A 20,733-nucleotide genomic window follows, 5' to 3' on the forward strand; every position below is an offset into this window, starting at 1 on the left:
AGTTAGTGAGCACATGATTAAATTTGTAATAATTCAAACTTCTCCATAAATGGTGATGATATAAATACCTACAAAGGTAGTTATATTTGGAATACAGTGTAATGTAAACTTATGTTAATCCTAAAACAACTGATACTAAATAAGTCTCTGATTAGGCCAGCTGATATCTAATTATGTTAGGTATGATTACCTTGCATGCTTTCGCCATTTAAATTATCTTTTGAAAGTTCATATTGCTGAATATTAAGTGAAAAATTAAGCTTTAAAAATTTAAATTAGTACTACACCTTCAGAAAACAGTACTGATAAGATATTTAGTGACATATAATATCATGATTAAGGTAATATAATTTATGGATTCCAGTCATTAATATAAATATTTATAATAGAAAAAAAACCTCAAGCTTATTACTACTTTTTCTAGCAAGATACATATTAAAGGCTAACAGTACAAGATTTGACAACTCAATTTTGGGATTGGACAAGTTTTCATTATTGTGGCATCTTTATGCTCATGACAAAGTCTAACAAAGTGGGAGGTGCTTATCCTTCCAGCTCCTGGGTTCTAGGCACTACCTTATATGTAGTGCACATACAGACTAGGAATTTCCCACATAATTGATAGAGATTAATGCATTAATGATAGAGAAGCAGAGTTCTCCATAAAATTAGGTATGTCTTCACGACTCTAGCAGTAGCCACCTTAGTCCATTTATCAATGATGAAGGAGATCCAGAGGGGTTGAGTTTAGGTACCAGTAAATACCATATTGTCTTCTTCTGGCGAGGGAGATTATGTTTAGGTTAAAAAATCTACTTATATCCTGCAATAGATGGTCCCATGATCAACTTATCCTTTCAAAAGAATGGAAAGAACATAAATAGTGGGTATAGGTTAAAATCCAGGCAAAGGTGCACATTGTACAGAACTGAGAGCAATCGATTTTTCATATAACTTTCCATGAACTCCCAAAGGCTAAAGGAAATGGAGATTGGGTTAGAGTTCTTCATGGATGTATTTATTTTCTTCTGAAGAACAAAATTACCAACCTGGGATAATATTGTTATTGAAGGTCCATGTCAGCTTGGGTAATGGAATACCAGTGGCTTTACAGCTTAATCGTAGCTGTTCTCCTTTGTTTAATGACACATCTCCAGGAAGTTCAGTAAAGGTGGGCAGAACATGTACAGTCAGGCTGACAGTGTGTGAGTCTTCACCTGCAGCATTGTTTGCAACACAGGTATAGGTGCCAGAATCCTCCAGCTTAAATAAAGAAACATCACAGTGCTTACAATTATTTAACCTTACATCATATTACAGAAAATACATAAACTTGTCTAGTATGGTCCCCAAAGGAGCATGCTTATTTAAAGATGGTTTAAGTTTCCATCTTGTAGTCTGAGCCATCTGTCTAGCTTTTGCATAACATGATTTAAAATGCAGAAGAGTTTAAATAAAAGCCCATTCCTTGCATAACTATAGCATTTTATAGTAGGAAAAGCTCAGCAAACTTCAGATTCTAAAGTTTATTAAACAGCTCATGCACTGCTATTCTAAAATGTTCTAAAATCAAGAACAAATAATTGTAAAGACTGGTAGCATCTTGACAGCACCATTGGATGTCTGGGTAATGTGGCAACAAAGACCACCAAAATTATCAAAGGAAATGGCAAGAATATGTGCAACATTACCTAAAATTCTGCAGTTTCACTTGTTAAATCCAATGGTCAACTCTTGGCACTCATTTTACTGGCTGTGTTGGTGGCATGTGACACAATTATGACTCCCTTCTCTTTGAAGCCATGCCTTCACTTGGCTTCCTGGACACCCCCACTCCCCTAGTTTCTTTCCTACCTGACTGGACGTGCCTTTCCTATCTCCTTTGGCTGACTTTCCCTCAACATTGTCTTAATGTTGGCACGTGAGAGGTCCCAGTCTTTGGTGCTCTTTTCTTTTCTATGTGCACTCAATTCCTTGGTGATGTCATTCTAGTCTTATGGCTTTAAATACCATCAATAGCCTGATGAGTATTTCTCAGCCTGGGTCTTTCTTCCAAACTTCTATTATATTGAACTTCTCATTTCAACTCTCTGTTTGGATACCTAAAAGACATCTTAAACTCATGTCCAAACCTGAACTCCCAATTTCCTCTTTCTCCTTCCCGATCTACATAGCTGCAGCCTCCATCTCAGTTGATGGCTGTTTTGTCCTTCCAGTTCATGCCTTTGTTCAGACATCCTCTACTCTTTTTTTTTTCACACTAGCAATTAAGCTAGCAAATCCTCACTTCAAAGAATATGCAAAATCCAACCATGTCTCACCCCTTCTCTGCTAACATTTTTTTTTTTAAGGAGGGCGCAGCTCACAGTGGCCCATGTGGGGATCAAACCGGCATCCTTGGTGCCACCAGCACCACGCTCTAACCAATTGATCTAACCGTCCACCCCCTCTGCTAACATTTGCCTTGAGTCCTATCATCTCTCATCTGCCTCCAGACCATCTTCCCAGCAGGTCTTCCTGCTTCTATCTTTGCTTCCCTACTGTCTATTCTCAGCACAATAGCCAATGTAATATTGCAAAAATGAAAATGTAAGGCAGTTAACCCTGCTCCTCTGCCCAGAACTTGCAATGGCTTCTGATTTTACTCAGGGGAAAAGGCAAAATTGTTATAATGATCTACAAGACATGATCTGGCTTCCATTTTTATCTGACTTCTTTCTTTCTCTTTTCACTCTCTTTCTTCTTTGCTTTCACTGGTCTCCTGTTTCTCAAATACATCAGGCACATTACCACCTTAAGTTCTTTGCTCTATCTATTTTCTCTGCCTGGGATGCTCCTACCCCAGATATTTGCTTGATTAACTCACTTTCTTCAAGTTTTGCTCAACTGTTACCTTCCCAGTGGGGACTTACTCTGACTATCCTTTTTAAAAACGTAACCTGCACCGCTCTACATCCTGATGCCCTTTACCTTGCTCTCTTATTTTTCACACCACTTATTTTCTTTTGACTTATTGTATATATTATTTATTATTATTATTGTTAATTATTATTTTTATTGTCTATCTCTCTCCTCTAGAAATAAACTCCATGAGGGTAAGGATCTCTTAATGTATTCATTTCTATTATACTTACCACAACGTTTTCCAGAATGAGTTCTCCATAGGGTTCAACAGTGTATTTTCCTAACAAGTTAGCTAAAACAACATTGTCTTTTTTCCAGTTAATTGCTGGTGTGGGGATTCCATCAGCCACACACGGAAGAACAGCTTGTGAGTTCTCATTGACTGTGTAATATACTTCTGTATTTTGGATTCTGGGTGGCACTATTAAAAGTATAAAATTCATAGTCATTCAGAATGTCGAGTTCAATAATATCTTTATTCTCATTGAAAATTAACACACAAAAGACTCTTTTGAAGGCAATTTTGCTAAAAATACTAAAAGAAATCTATTAAAATATTAATCTGTTACTATAAAAGCAATCCATATTTTTGATGCTAGTAAGAATTCTAATGGCTTTGAACTTACTGAGTATATTTACAATCAGTTTTTGAGCAAATGACTTAGAGCAGGGTTGGATATCTTTAGATTTTATTTGGCTTTCTGACTTTTCCTTACTTGAGTTTCTTTTACTTATTACAGAGAAGTGAAACAAACCAACACACAAAAACAACAAAACAAAAATGCTTCTGTGGATGTATAACTGCTGGATTTGTATCACAGACATACTGCGAGAGCAAACTAATAAAAGTCACTTGTTTAAAACACCCTAAAATACTCAGCCTGTATTGAATATCACAAAGTGCTAAAGAAAAAAGTTTTATTGCAGTATTTCACATATGTACAACAAATGAAAATAAAACCAGGTCAAGGCATTTAATTCAGTTTTTATGCTGTCACAGAGGAAATTTTTATAGTGATTTCAAAACTTTGTATATTTTGATACCAAATATTTCCTATGCCTCACATTTTTTGAACTAGAATTTAGGCAATAAAGATGAATTACATATTTTGGTGTACTAAGAAATACCTTAATGGATGTAGAATTGAGATAGGCTAAAGAAAAAGGCTTGAAAGTATTAAGGATATTTGGCTCAAAAAGTAAAAATACGTTCCCCTTATAAAACTATGCATTTTGGAATTTTTCAAACATATCGGTGAGAAATGGATCAATGTTAATGATATTTTAAAAAGTGAAAGGACTACAGTTGGTTCCAGCAAAAAGGAAGCTATTGTGTAGACTCTAATTTTCCATCCGTTTATCATTAGACGAGGAATATATATACACATGTGAATGATATATTCATAACCATTATAGATAATATGAAAAGCATAAAAATCTATTTTGCTGAATGGTGTGCTTTAAATATTCAATTCATTTTTTTCTTTAAATTATGCTATATTTCACTATTTCTTTTATGCTGGTTTCCATGGAGTTACTATTGCTTTTTTGCTAGTGGTTTCAGAGTTCCAACATTAGTACATTGACTTCAATTCATTCTTTTTCAAAAGGAAAAATTTAAGGCTATGACGTTATATTTGATTTTAGCTTCTGACCACACCCCCTACATTTTGGTATGTAGTGTCCTTATTTTTATTATTTTCTAAATAATCTGAAAATAAAAACATATTCTTTTACCTACTTGTTAGCTAGAATGGTTATTTTTTAAAATTTCCCTGGGGTTGGGGTTTTGGTATTGAAAGTTCATTTCACACTTCTAGCTTTATTGTACCGAGAGAAGGAATTGTGCCTGTATTTTTAAGTCTTAATGATTTCTTTGTTGTTTAGTGGATGGGCAATTTTGGTAAATTTTCCACAAATACTTGAAAAGTAGGAGTATTATTTATTTATTAGCCCCTTATTTATTAAGAGACAAATGCATATTAATTCAATTATATAAACTGAAAGCAGGTATAAATCACAGAAGACATTTTAAAAAACTCATAAATGGTGATTTTTTCAGTTTAGCTAAATTATTCATTTATCAATTAAAAATTTTTTCCACTTGAAATTTTACTGTAACTATAAAGTTGCAGGAAATTCAAATACACCAGAAAAATTTAAAAAATAACTTTCATAAATTTTTGAAAATAAGAAAAGCAGAAGCTCATCATTAAAATAAGAGTAATAGTATTATTACTAATATTAATGTTACTATTACTAATAATAGTACTGGAAATAATAGTTAGAAACAGTTTGATATTAATAGATAGCCTATCTTTATTCTTAAAATATACATTAACAACTAAAATATTTCAATGATGATCTTTAGATATTTTGATAGTTGTCTGAATACAAAGGGAAAAAAGGTGATTTTTTTCCTGTTATAAAAATACACAATATGACATATAGATGATGTATTATAGAACTGTGCACTTAAAACCTATGTAATTTTACTAATTATTGTCACCCAATAAATTTAATGAAAAATATACATATAATTATTTTGCTACTTTAAAATAATGAATTAAATAGTTCTCAAGTTCTCATTACGTCCGCACTATATTTATAATGTAAGTCATATGGTGATTAGTTTTGAGCCAAGAGGACTTTCAACTTGAGAAATGAAGTGGAAGAGTCACAAACACAAACGGACTTCTTATAAGCTAAAGTATAGATCACAATAATCACAATAGGAGGGGATTATTGACAACATATTATCTTGACTACAGTAATAACATCTCTCTTTCTCACACACATATGCGAATACACAAATAAATATAGCCTACAGAAAACAGATTGGAAGGGCAAGTGTACCTACACCACACACACACACACACACACACACACACACACACACGCACACACACACTCTCACACACACACTCACTCCAGATTTTGAATTATTGGTTTTGCATGGTTTTGATTGCCATCATATGTTTTCTTCATTGTCTTTTCTCTTTGCCATGGGAATGTCGCAGACTGAAATAGTTTATGTTAAACCACCTACCATGGACAGTGAGCTTGGTGCTCGTGCTGCTCGATCCTGCCACATTAGCTGCCATGCACGTGTACTGACCAGTGTCATCAGGCTGAGCAAATGCTATTTGCAGAGCCCCGGAGGTGAGAATGCGCTGGCGGACTGATTCCGTAATTGCATGCCCATCTCTGTGCCACGTTATGTCAGGTGGTGGGAGGCCGTCTGCCTCACAGGGTAGTGTGATGGGCTTATCCACAGCAATGATATATTCCTTTGGATGGGGGCTAATGACTGGAGGGACTAAAAGAAACAAAGTTCAAATTTCATCTTAAAAGCATGATTTACACACTACAGTATTGCTCTAGCAAAGTGAAGTCACATTGATAAGCAACAAGATCCTGACTTTAGCATATCATCATCAAAGGGTCACAACAGTTTGCTTTCATTGAATTTATTTCAGAAAATTATTCTCTATGTAGTTAACAAATGTAAACAATAATCAATTATAAATCAGGACATAAACATATTCCTCAGTGATTGGGTGTCTAGAAAATTTAGGCTGTGTTGACAGAGGCATTTTCTTTAACATACATGTATTGTGTGATTCACTTTAGTTACTTAAAATTTTCAAAATAGACTATTCAAGGTTTGAAAATTATTCAACTGCTCAAAGACACTCTACTCAAGCATTTTTATAGTGCTTAGCATGGTGGCTGTATTTAATGAAGTATTATTCGAATGAATGAATGAATGAATGAATGAATGAATGAATCATAGAAAAGAATTCATAGATAAAACTCTTCCCATTTCAGAAAACTGTGGAAGGGCTAAAGATAAGAATTTCTCTTTCTAGTGTTTACAATAGGCTGATTACTGCTTAGGTATTGGCTTGGATATTCTATTGAGACTTAAAGATATATTAAATAAGTATGAGAGAATAATCAACCACAAGCAAGGAATAACCAGTCACAAGTACATAAAAAAGGAAGGAGAGGATGGCTCCCTCCCCTTCAGTGCAAGTTCAGAGACCACCATGATGGTGAAAATACCACTTTAAGTATGTCCTCTGAAGCGTCTACCACCCATTCAAGAAAGCTTAAAAGAGACACAAGGCCAATGATATTCATTGTTATCACATGCTAAGAAAAGGAATCAGAAACAAGATCTCTGAGAACTTTACTAATCCAAGTAATGCCCTGTGCATGCCAAGTCTTGGGGATCTAGAACTATCTGCTGTGTTTCCAGAAGAAGCTGTGGAGAAATGGCCAACCATGCAGAGACCAAATCTTAGGGTACACTAATCGTGATGAGTAAAATAAAGTCAACACTTTGTGAAAAAAATATGAACAAGCATGTTAAAATTATTTATGTCAACCAAAATTATTTGGTTGAATTTGTGCCTGCAAATAGATACTCTATCTGCAAGGAGAGATGGTATTCAGGATTTTTGACATCTCTAGAGCATGCAGTTATCTATAGCTGCTTTTGGCATGTTGAAATGCTTAGTTGTTTAATGTGTTTCTTTGTCCCATAATTGCGCATATCAATATTTTTAATCAATTGGTGAAAACAAACAAACAAACCCTAAAATCTGAAAGCGTTCTTTTCTATGACCTCTATGCTGCCCAAATCAATGAACGTGTCTTGGTCTTTACCCTACTTGACCTCTCATTTACATTCAACAAAGTTACCCACTCACTTCTTGAAATATTCTCCTCTCTTAGCCCCCATCTAGTTTTCCTCTGACATCTCTGCCCTCTCCTTTTTTTTTTCCAGTATCCTCTCTTTATTTGGACCCCTAAACAGTGCAGTATCCCAGCGCTTTCTCCTTAGCTCTTTTCTGTCCAAATTCTCACTCAGTCTTGTAGACTGAAATACACTGATAATACTTTCAAATTTGTGTCTCAGACTGTATTTCTCCCATGAGCTCTGAATTCATAAATATTCAACTCTCTATTTGACATCTCCACTAGGATTTCTAATAGTTTTCCACATTTACCATGATTACACAGAAATCATGGTTTCTTTCCTCCAAAACCATTTCCTCCCTTTGCAGTCCCCATGACATTATCACCCACTCATTAATTAGCTCAAGCCCAAAGCCCAGGAAACATAATTAATGCTTCTCTTTTCCTAAGCTTCCAAATCTGATTTATTAGCAATCATGGCAATTATACCTTCAAAAATATTTTGAATCTATCACTTTTATCTGTAACTCACAGAGTTACAACTCAACTCCTGGCCAGACCACAATACCTGCCCTGGATGACTTTAACAATTCTTCCAGCTCTAGTCTTGCCCTTTCTCTAAACTGTTATTTACATAGCAGCAAAAGAGCTCTTCCTAAAACCAAACCAGAATCTTGGTTAAATGCTTAAAAGCCTCCCCACTGCATAGAGAAGGAAATCTAACCTTTCTGTGGTCCTTTGGATGCTCCACACCTTGGCCCTGCCTTCTTTTTTGATACCCTTCCCATTTTGCCAGACTTCCGGTCACTCACCACTTCCCGTCACTCACCCCTGCCCAGCCCCTCTGGCATGCTTCTTTTCAGCCTCTTTCCTGCCTTGGAGCCATTGCACATGCTGTCTTCTTTCCCTGGGACACCGCCACCTTTACATGGCTCATCATTCAAATGTCAAGCTTCAATGGGACCCCTTCAAGGAAGCTATTTTAACCACTCATCTAAAGTGGCCCCTTTATTTCCCCATTATTCTTCATTTTAGTATTTTGTTTTTTCCTCTGCATAGCATATATCTGAATTTATAATTATTTCATTTACTTGGTAGTTTAGTTTTTTCTTTCTCCGCACTATAAGGGAAGGATCATGTTTGTAATATTCAATGTAGTTCCACTTATTATCCCAATAAATATTTGTTGGAAAAAATTGTTGAAAGTACAAAGAAATTAAGGTTACGATCTGTAGGTAAGTGAGCTCTACTATAATCATTCATTCACCATAGGAAAATCACACTATAAGAAAATTCAAAATCAGCTAAGGTAAATTCAGTAGCTCAGCACCTATTTTTAGTGTACTTCATCACAAAAGCAATGCATAAGATATGAAAATTATATCAAGAATATATCAGTTAAAATTGAGGAAAACCTGTTTTGTCTTTAGAATAATTTTTTCCTATCAAGTTGGTTTAATTGCAATTATAATTTGTTTTTTAAGTGGATATTACAATCCGGTGTTTCCTGATGTATCCAAAGTAGTATTATGGAGAGAATGGTTTTTAAAAAATCACCTTAAATACATGCTACCATGAAACAGAATATCAACAGCGGTTCACAGAAGTTCAAACTATGATGAGAAGCTTCAGTTTGCTTATACAGACAATGCAAAGAAACAAAAAAAACAAACAAAAAACTTCCCAAAGCATAATATTTTTTTCTTCACAAGAGTACTAGAAAAGCAAACAGGATGATGTAAGCTAAGAATGTTGAGAACTATAGCAGCATAATTATTTTAGATATGCGAATTTTGGTATTCATGGTTATAAACATCTTTGCAATGAAGGTATAGTGATGTGTTATTTAGGTACCTTGAACATTTAACTTGATTTTGCCCAACGCTGTACCAGCTGGATTCTGAGCCACACACATGTAAGTACCAGCATCTTCTCTGACAGCTCTGGAGATCTGTAAGCCACCAGTAGGAAGAACGGCATGGCTTTTGCCTACATCACAGTACAAAAGCAGAGGGAGAAGAGTTTTTATTTTCCTTAAAAAAAAACAAACACAAAAAACAAAACTCATACTGACTTCTGAATTAGAAAACACCGTATTGCTTTGATTTTCTTGTGGAAACAGTGGTACGTACCGGAAGTAATGACATTGATGCCTTCTTTTTGCCAAGTAATGAAAGGACTGGGTGTCCCTGTTGCTTCACATGGTAATAAAATGGGATTGTTTAGAATGACGTCTAGTTCACTTGGCTGAGGCTGAATGAATGGAGGCTCTGTAAGAACCAATCAACAGAAAAAAGCAATGGCACCAGTGACCATGAGGCCAAACATGCCCAGATTCAGAATTCCAAAATATCAGTGATTTGATTGTCCTAGGGAAAAGCGAATATTGGCCATATTACATTGTTTTTTGTCCCATGAGAAGAACTCCATTAGAAGACCAGAAGCAGAAACAGATTATAAAAATTCAAGAAGAAAAATAATTTCAGGGTTGTATTGTGTGGATGGTTACCTGTGGGTCTTCTTTAGTCTATTGAAGAATATGTACCAGGCTTTCATATCCCCAAAATATTACTTGGTTCATAGCTCTGGACAGTACAACCTTTCAAGAATAAACATGACAAACGAAACAAAACAATAGCAAGCTTTTAATGAGTAAATAATCTTCCATACCCTGGACACGAAGGGTCACGTGTCGGTGTGCAGAGCCAGCTGCATTCCTGGCGAGACAAGTGTATCTTCCAGCATGGTTTAATTGAGTGGCAAATATTTCAATTGCTCCTGAAAAGGAAAAAGTTGGCATGCATAGTGCATCCTGTTTTTCTGGTTCGATAAACCATGTCTCTCCGATGTTTGTGTTTTCATCCCCACAGCAGTGGTGCTTGGCTTATATTCAAACTTGTGCCCCCTGGAGTACCTAGCATAGCACTTTTAAAATCATTATTAACAACTTTATCGAGGCAACATTTACGTACCACAAAATTCACCCATGGAATGTACAGCTCCATGATTTTTGTCTATTTACAGAGTTGTGCAACTCTCACCATAATCTAATTTTAGAATATCTCCATTATGCCAGAAAGACATCTCATCCCAGTTACTATCACTCCTCACTCCCAACCCCAGCCCTAGGTAATCCCTAGTCTACTTTCTGACTCTATAGATTTGTCTTTTCTGACATTCCATATAAATGGAATCGTACAGAAGTCTTTTGTGGCTGACGTCTTTCACTGCGAGCATAGCGTTTGAGTTTTATGTGTTGTAGTATGTGTCAGTATTTTCGATCTATGTTATTGCTAAATAAAATTCCATCGTGTGGATTATCCACGTTTTGTTTGTCCATTCACCCGTTGATGGGTGACTGAATTGTTTCTACTTTTTGGCTATTGAGAATTATGCTGTGTGAACATTGGTATACAAGTCTTTGTGTGAACATATGTTTTCATTTCTCTGAGTGAATACCTCAGAATGGAGTTGCTGGATCATATGGTAACTCTAACATTTTGAGAAAGTTCCAAACTGTTTTCTTGGCACAATACTTTGTGCTGAGGGCAGTTAAGGTATATTTTACAATTTTAATTGCTACCAATCTATACAGGTTTCTGAGATAGCAAAAATACTTTGCTTTGAAAGCCAAGTTCCATTCCCAAGAACAAATCTTCCATTATTTGCTTTCTATTGAATAAATAACAAATTCCCTTAGAATTATATGCAAGCTCATAAAACCCTCAGATGTCAGTTGTTGCTTTCATTTGTCTCTGGTGTACCTCCCCAAGCAGGCTGTTTTCAAAAACACCCATGTGAATCGTGTATACTTTCACTTAGCTGAATTATTTGTTCTCTTCACTACTACCAATTGTTCAGTACGTAACTTTTATAAATGATGGCTACTATCATCCTCAAAATTTATCTATCATAGCACTTACCACTCAACCTTATCTGATAAATTATAAAAACCTTATCTGATAAATTATAAAAACCTATAAATTATAATAACCCTGTTTTAGTTGTATATCCTCAGAAATTTAGTGTAGTAGATAGCCTATTTTAGGCTCTCGCTGTTGGTTAAACAAATGGACATTCTGTCTGGCAAGTGGAAGAAGAGTGGTTCACTCAAAGGCAAAAAAAGTAAATTTGTTAAACCTTAGGTTTAGTAAATATGCACATAATATTCCAGTGATCGTGCTTATTATTATTATATTCAGATTAGTCTTAGATACTAATTATTTTGTTTCCATACTTTTTTTCTCTTTCCCCAGTTCTCCTTCCAACAACTCTAAATGCATTTTTTCCAGATGCCTAAGTCCAGGAATGAAGGTGTATTTTTATTTTATTCTTTTGTTTTGGTGCAAAGAAAGCCCCCCATTAATGATTAATCCAACAAATAGGTGTGCAATCACTGAACCCGGTCTTACCTGAGGACTGAATTCTGTAGCCGTTCCCCCTGGGAAGCAGTCTTATACTATTTTTCATCCAGTGAATTGAGGGAAATGGAACTCCTGAAGCAGTGCAGGTAATGACTGTTGGTGCATGTTTGGTTACTAGAAAGTCCGTGGGCTCATCAGCTATGGAAGGTGGAACTAAAACAATAACAATAAAAATAAACAAAAATACACGTTTCCAACCCTTACAGATTTCCAAAGCCTTATCATACATCTTTCTACAGTGAAAGTAAGTGTTAACTAAGAGGAAAAGGAAGTTCCTTTTGTGAGGTTGGAATAATGAAACGATATCATTATAATCACTTTCAGTTTACACACTAAGATGGTGCTACCTTGGACGGTGAGATCCACAGTTCTTGTGTCCTCTCCAGCATCATTTGTCACCATGCACTCATAGGTTGCAGTGTCATCCACAGAAGGGGAAATAATTATGAGTGAACCTGAAGAAAGGAGCCTAGAAGATGTCAAAGCAATGAGGTACTATGATCAATTTTCACAAATGTTTCCAATTTGTTCAACACGGTGCTATGTTGTGAATTGAGGGAAATGGAACTCTTTCCTCACATTAAAATTAGCATTTCTCTGATACTTCATGTATCAGACTTCAAGCTTATATGATGGCAGTTGGGTAATAAGGCCTCAACCTTGACATTTACAGGAAGTATTGAGTAGCAGGATTGCCTGAAGGGGGAATGTTGCATTTTCTGAATGCTTATACCATGGTCAGCCATGCTCTCCTAAGTGAAATACAGTGCAAGGAGAGCCCTGATGATAGCCATTGTTTATTGAGAACTGAATATATTCCTGGCACCATCTCAAATGCTTCACATAAATTATCTCTAAATTTCACAGTAACTTTGCAGGTCGGTACTTGATTATTTCCATTGACAGATGGGTGGGTAACTACAAATCTATCTGTCTTGCACATTTCCCTCCTTCACACTTCTCTTTGACATGTGTTATATCCCTAGGAGTCTCACAGTACATATATCAGTAAGTATTTTCCATAACTGGTAACCAATTCAAAACAAAAGAGACCTGGGTCATTTCGAATGTTTAGGATGTTTAGTAAGTACAGATGCATTGTTTAAAGTAAACCTAAATAAGAACATCTGTTTTCTTACTTCAAACTGTGCACTGATAGGATAGAAATAATTTGATTTAATGGGAACATATTTGACGTGCTTTTTTATTGAAGGGCATTGTACATTTTCCACATAGTGTGTACCTTCAAGTCATTAGACTGCAATGTCAAAAGATTAAAAGGGGGAGAAAGAGAGAAGCAATAGCCATTTCAAGTGAGACACCCCTAATTTCATATTTCCTGGTATATTAGAATAGATTTTTGTCGAAGTAGATCTATGAAAACATTTCTTTTTAGTAATATGGCAAATCCTTTGACAAGATACCTATCTATTAACTTAATTGAAATACAAAAAATGATGCTCATTCTATAGCATCAGAAATTCCAAGTGACTTAAAGGTTAACCTTTAAAAAACATGCATGGTCATATTACGAGCATATTGTGTCATATTATACTAGTAAAGCCAGAGGAATGCAAAAATTGGAGAAAATGCTGTTTGTTTTTCCTCCTTACACATGGTGCCAAATACCTAAGTTGTGTTTCAAGGTACAAAATTTGATTTTTATCCTACAACTAAAGCTTGTATCGTATTTGCAAAATAGTTTTTCTTTTATACCAAATCATGTTTTCATCCATGGTAAAATTCCAAAAGGTGCCAGAAAAATAAAGCAGAATGGAAATCTAATCTTGTAAACCTCAATAGCAGTCATCCACAGGGCTTATGTATAGAAAAGTTGCATCTATGATTCAGAAAAAATATTTCAGGTTGGAAAACTAATTCCATATTAAGAAAAAAATATATACTCTCGACATACAAATTTTTCAGACTGTTAATTCTTTTAAAAATATTCTTCTAAATAGTAGGTGGGATTTTTCATTTATATTATTCCTTACCTGTATGAATTCTGATTTTGATCCACATTAAGTAGCTGTCCATTTTTTTTCCAGGTAATTGATGGTTTTGGTATCCCAGTAGTCTCGCAAGCCAGAGTAGTTTGAACATTTACTGTTACAGTTATGTTGGTAGGACCCAGAGCAATTGATGGAGGAACTAAAATAAAGTCATCAAATAAGAGGGAAATACATTCAGCAAATAGTATGCCATTCGAACTATTTCTGCTGAACTGAAATTAATCATTGGTAACTTGCTTTCTAGTTACGAAAACGATCCAGTTCTGTAAATTTAAATAGTGTTGTGATGGTGCTATTCATAATGAAAAGAAATCATGGGTCTTGACTATTTATAATATATTTTAGTACATTTAAACAGCCCTGGATATCAAGGTCTTTATGACCTTACAGGTTTAGGCTATCAAAGAACATGTGACTCAAAGCTTGGACGTTGTTCATAAAACTGTATTTACCATGGACTTGTAAATCTATTCGCCTGCGGTCTGTTCCAGCAACGTTGGTAGCCATACACAAATATCGCCCAGTATCAGTGACATGTGCTGACTGGATATGAAGGAATCCATTTTCCAAGATGGAGTATCTAGAAGAAAGATCACCAGTGAAATCCTCTGAATCAGCCTTGGCTGATAATTCACAATTTGACTGACAGTACTTTTAAAGACTTAGCTAAATCCATTTTTAGTCTTTTTCCTGCTTCAGAAATTGACAATTGGTGGGGAGGGGGGGATGAGGAGGGAAAGGGATATTCTGCAAAGGTGCACAGCAGATGGGCCTTGTGATCATAGATGGATTCTCATCATTCTGTTTTGGATATAAGTCTTAGGAATTAGGCTTTTAAAATACTATATTTTGATTCTATATGAAGATGAAAAGACTCGTTCTAAACATAACAAGACCAAAATAATTCATTGGAAAAAAGATTCAAGGATTTGTATTTCAGTTCTTACAGTATTTGTCATCCTTTTCCAGCACCGTTACCTTGCGTGATTCCCGGAGAGAATAGCTCCATCCTTTCTCCATGTTATCTTTGGGGTTGGCACACCTTCAGCAAAGCATTCCAAAACAGTTGACTTATTTAAGTGAATGACAAGACTCTGGGGGCCACTCTTTATGTTCGGAGGCACTGCACAGAGATGCATATGGAAAACTTCATTTATACAACAGCCTGAACTGTGACTCTGAAGTCACACAAGGTGAGCTTTGAGTCAAATATCTAATGTTGCCCACAGCTAATTCAGGTTAATATAAATAGAATTGGGGTTTAATTCCTAAAATCTTATTCAAGATACTCTGTGTTTAAAAATAAAGAGTAGATGGGGAGAGGGGGCTTTAAATCCCTGATATGGTGTGTGAAATCTGGCTTTCTATGAGAGGCTTGAATGAAAATCAGTTCTGGTCTGATGCAAATTCAAGATGATATGTCTTATTTCTCTTTGGCCAAATAATGGTCAGAGAATGTTAACACTGGCAAAACTTCACTTTAAATAAAGAACAGAAATTGGGCTGTTATAACAAAAAACACATCTGTGATTAATCATGCAAGTCTCAGAGCATGTATTTTATTAATCATTGAGTGCACATGGGAATACAAAACCTGAATTTTAATTTTAGTATCAGAGATATTAGTTGTATGGGTCACCCAATATCCTGTGAAGTTTCATATATTAAAAAGCCAAAGGGACTGTTTTAAGGAAAAGTCTGTATTATCTTCCTGAAATTTGGCAAATTTTAGTGTTTAGATTTTATATTTGAGAAAATTACAGACAGTCTCTGTCTAGCACATGTATACTCAAATACCAATATCACTAAAGGTGAACTAAATAATGGGCTGCTTGTTATCTGGAGATTTAGGGTATTAACTTCCTTAATGGTTCTGATCTGAATGACACAGAACATCAGGATATGCATACCAAATGGATATATATTATCCTCTAAGATAGAGTAATGTATCTTTAACTATTTATTTTTTAAAATTAAGTGAATTTGAATATAGCTATAATACAAATACTATATGTTGTCTTTTTTGAAAGAAATAAGATAACCACAATTAATTTAGTTTGCTTATCTCTTAGAATGCCCTTAGCTAAATTTTTAAGTTGTGAAACAATGCTTAATTTTTCTTACCGTTCACAGTGAGAAAAAATTCTCTTGTAGTCTTTCCTGCAATGTTGCTGGCAACACAGGTATAATTTGCTGTATCACCTAGATCTGCATTATTAATTTGCAAATATCTCCCTCCAGATAAGATTCGTACTCGAGGTGTTGCCTGGATTCAGCAAGGACAATTTATCATGAAAACGACAGGAAAAAGAAATAAAATATTACTGTATAACATCAAAATAACTACAGTGAACTATATAGTGCCTGTCTTTCAATATGCTTTGTCTGGTCCCCCCACCATTATCCTAGTTTCAAAAACCCTTACAAACTATTACTATGAGTGTGGTTAAGGCAAGGGCATAAAAAATGTCCCCAGTTCTCCTGGCCACAGTCATCTACTGGAGGGAGGCTGGTCCTGTGACTGAGGTTGGGCACATAGCGCCCTCTGCAGGACTTTGCTGCAAGTGTTGGGGAATAAGGCACGGTTTTTTTCACTAGAATCGCTGGTGACCGAAGCTTGGTGGCAGTCTTATTGCCACGTGGACACAGCCTGCTCTAAAACTCGAGCAGACTTGAGATTCGAAGGAAACACACAGATGCTTAATTACATGATTAGAGCCTCTGGATCTAGCAATACGTAAGCTTAAGTTCATATATTGTAACTAATAAATACCTCTTTTTTTCTTTTTCATTTAAGTTGGTTTGAGTTTGAATTCTGTCACTTACAACTGAAAGCTTCCTGATTAGTAAATTAATGTAACTTTGGTTAACTTATAGGAAACAATTATTCTTTACCTTTTTAAAAATAAGTAAATAAATGATTTTAGTCTAAAAATATTTGGTAAGCATTTATTTTGTATCCAGACATGGAACGAAGAATTATGAAAATATAGAGACAATTAAATTTAAACAGTGCTATTTAGTCCAATTGGGGAAATAGTAATAAACAAATAATTTTGTATTAGGTTGGTGCAGAAGTCAATGTGGCTTTTGCAATTTTTTTTAACCTTTTAAACCGCACCTACTTTTGCACCAACCTAATATAAATTTAAATGAATGATGCTCATAATTATTAAGAAATGCCAAGTAGCATCAAAGACTGATATTTTCTGGTTGTGTCTAAGATGGTACTTCAGAAAGAGTCCAAATAAGACTTTTTTATCATATAGACTCTGTCCCAGGTAGGTATATATTTCTAATGAAAAAAGTTGTTCACACTAAAATATGCAGTCAGGTCCATTTATTTTAAAAGTCCACAGATTTTCTCTAGGGGCTATTAGTGATATTTCTTTTTTTTTTTTTTTTACCTCTGATGAGAATAAATAATTTCTCAAACATTCATGGCAAGTTCTTTGAAACATTTGAATTTTTATGTAGACATAGCGGAGCTTTAGGTTAAGAAAAATTTTCAGAGTCGATTTTTATATCTTTATTCTATAAACATCAGTAAATTCTGCTAACTTACTAACTCTTACTACAATTTTCTTTGGTTCTCTTCCCATTTACCATCAGTGATTCTTCCAAAGTCGACTTCTTTCCTCAGAGGGAACCTCATTCTCGACTGGTGACCTTGTTTTCCTACTCCACTGTGAAAATCAAAGCCCCAGGCCTGCAATTCTCTCCTCTCATCTCATATACAAACGCAGTCGTCATTTCTATTTTCCCATCTCTGTGAAAAAAGGTCAGTCCTCTGTCCAAGGCTAGTCTCTTCACCTGTGACCAGGGTACCATTCCTTTCCTATCCAACTCACTTGGCCTTATAAATTTCTCTTTCTCTCTCTCCTATATCTTCAATCTCTTTCATTAAATAAACATGTACTCTCTGTTATATTTAAACAGATAGTCCACAATTTCCACTTCCTCTTAACACCCCTAACAACTGTAACCTGTCTTCTACTTTAATGGCTCTGTTAAAGAACCATTGTTCAGATCTTTAGTCACTTCCATGTATTGCCAAAGCCAATGGACACAATTTAATTTGTATCCTAATGTGGCTTGTTAACCACTCCTTTCCTTTTCCTTGGCTTTCAGTACACCAATATCTCCTACGGTTTATTCTATTCTCTGAGTCCTCCTTCTCAATCCCATTCATTTTCTCTTCTTCCTTTGCTCACCTTGTAACTGTCAATATTACCTTAGGCTTTAGTCTCATACACTGGGCTTCACACTGTAATCTTTCTGGCCGACCTAATACAAACCTAAGGCTTCAATAACATGGTCTACCATGAGGACTACCAAATCAAAATTTTTAAATGAATTATGGACCCATATGCCTTAATGCTTTTTAGAATCTCCACTTGGATAGTATAAATGTATTTCAAACTCAAAATATCTAAAACTGAACTCATCTTTATTTTCCCACAACTGGGAAACTCACTCTGTCCTAATAGTTACATTATTGGTCATGTCTAGGATTAGCGTAAACTTCTCCATTCATTCAGTCGCTATATGAACACCGAATGGACTACAGTGAAATGAACACCTGGGAGAAGACTATGCATGAAGGGCCTTGTGAGCTAAGCTGGGCAGTCTAACCTGAATCCTGAAATCTATGGGGAATCTATCAAATAATTTTCATCAAGTTCTACTTCAGCCGTACTAAGCTACTTTTCCTCTCGTGGCTTTGTACATGCCATTATCTGTGATTGGAATTACCTTCTTTTTTACCCAACATATACCCATCAGTTAAAAACAAATTCGCCCTTTCTAAGAGGCTCCCCAGGCTGTTCCTTACCCTTAAGCCTGAGTTACTTGCTTCCCCTCTGTCTTTCCATAAAATGCCATACTTAAAATGTCTCCTTAATATGTAATTTATCAGCAGTATCCACTGTATAATCTGATTTACTTCTGCATCTTTTCAAACAGTCTGTGAGCTCCTTGAGAGTTAAGACTACTCTCAGTAGCAATCACAGCACCTAGTATTATATAGCAAGCACACAATAAATAGAGAAACTGAGGCACAAAACTGAGGGTTAAGTGATATATATGATGATTTAACATGTAACTCACTCTCAGAATCCAATCTCTCTGTGTTTGGTGTTTGGTGTGGTTTGGTGGTGGTGGAAGCCTTAGGTGTTAGGGGACATCATCTTTTATAATAAGGCACAGTGTACCATAATAGACTATACCAACTAACAGGATGAGGAAGAACAAAGGAGGGAAAATAAGATAACTACTAGGATAAGGACAGTTAGAAGAACATTCAAAGTCAAGACCGAGCCAACCCTAAAAGGCTACTTAGGAGCCCGGGCTGTCACGCTCGGTGACAACAGACAGTTATCAGATGAGCATGGGAAGCTTTAGAGAGTCAGTGACATGTTCTTCCAGAACACCAGTTCTAGACTCATGATAGTTCAATTACCAGTGACATCCAAATTCAGACCAGGGAAATTTAGGAACAGGTTTGCTGTAGAGACTTGACAGGACAGGTCAGTTCTTTTGAGACTCTGAAGGTTTCTTCTCTCTCAAGTAAAGAAACAACTGAGTGTTTCAAATCCAACTTTAATCCGTGGGCTCCAGGAGATACGTACTAGTGCCAATTTACAGAGTATCTGAATCAAAATACCTGTTTGACGCAGAACCAGTTGCTAACTACCCTAGTAAAGACTGAGAAAAGAAGGAGGCCCATCCAAGGACCCTGTACCCACCCCTGCAATGTTAAATAACTGGTAGCCTGATGCTGTTTGGTTTTGTCTACCTAACAAAGACTCCATAGCTGATTTTTTCCCCCCTCAAAATGTATCTGTGGAACTTAGAAAGATTTACCTGTAACCGTTCTCCATTTTTAAGCCAGGTGATTACAGGTGGGGGCACTGCATCTGATTTGCATTCCAGTGTCACTTGTCTGTTCCGCAACACAGTGAAATCCTGGGACTCATCAGTTCCAGCAATATTGGGTGGTACTGGGTGTGAGAACAAATATGTCATAGGCTTTCAATAAACGAGATGTAAAATGGTCTGAATTAAAATAGGAGTTCAACAAATGTTGCTTCTGTTATACGCAATAAAACGCATAAACTTAAAACATTACTCTGTATTTATAGTATGAATGATTACAAAGAGTGGCATGTGTTTTTACTTTACTCCATACTTTCACATACATTAAGTGACAAAATTCTTCCAACAACCACATGAATGATAGGATAAGTAATATAATCACATCAATATCACCATTTAACAGGTAAAGAAACTACGCACAAGGAAGAGATTCCTTGTCCAGAAATGCACTTGGTTAACGATTTTCTCTGAACATGAGATTTAAAAACTATTAAATTAGGGTCTGTTCATCAAAATATACAGAGATACATATTTTTCTTAATATGCAGAAATGTATCTTTTTAGTGTGACTCATTATACACAATTTACATGTCAATCAGTGGCAGGTCTAATTTGTGTGTAGGGCTGACAGGGGGAGAACACTCCTACATTACACAACCCCTGCAGTTTGCACTGCTTAGTCATTTAAGCTGAGAGTGAGATAAAAATCTTCTGTTTAGTTTTTTAAATTTTCCTCTCCATAAAGAGTAATTCCCATTTTTATGCCAGAGTCTAACTAACTGGCCCAACTTTACTAGAAAGTAATTTGG

At 35.6% G+C, this 20,733-nt stretch overlaps 1 protein-coding gene across 1 annotated transcript in view; it reads right to left on the bottom strand.

Annotated features, from left to right (window-relative positions):
- HMCN1 (hemicentin 1) overlaps positions 1–20,733 on the bottom strand; it is a 398,907-nt gene that overhangs the window by 50,606 nt on the left and 327,568 nt on the right. Inside the window, exons 71-83 of the mRNA XM_081026514.1 lie at positions 19,913–20,049; positions 16,172–16,313; positions 15,026–15,170; positions 14,500–14,627; positions 14,030–14,186; positions 12,383–12,504; positions 12,024–12,188; positions 10,282–10,389; positions 9,744–9,881; positions 9,466–9,600; positions 5,954–6,223; positions 3,135–3,325; positions 1,050–1,263 (exon numbers count right to left, since the gene is read on the bottom strand). Coding sequence (XP_080882640.1) covers positions 1,050–1,263; positions 3,135–3,325; positions 5,954–6,223; positions 9,466–9,600; positions 9,744–9,881; positions 10,282–10,389; positions 12,024–12,188; positions 12,383–12,504; positions 14,030–14,186; positions 14,500–14,627; positions 15,026–15,170; positions 16,172–16,313; positions 19,913–20,049 — 2,052 coding nt within the window. The remainder of the gene's footprint in view (positions 1–1,049; positions 1,264–3,134; positions 3,326–5,953; positions 6,224–9,465; positions 9,601–9,743; positions 9,882–10,281; positions 10,390–12,023; positions 12,189–12,382; positions 12,505–14,029; positions 14,187–14,499; positions 14,628–15,025; positions 15,171–16,171; positions 16,314–19,912; positions 20,050–20,733) is intronic.

This window comes from Rhinolophus hipposideros (genome assembly GCF_964194185.1).
Source record: "Rhinolophus hipposideros genome assembly, chromosome: 19".
Lineage (NCBI taxonomy): Eukaryota > Metazoa > Chordata > Mammalia > Chiroptera > Rhinolophidae > Rhinolophus > Rhinolophus hipposideros.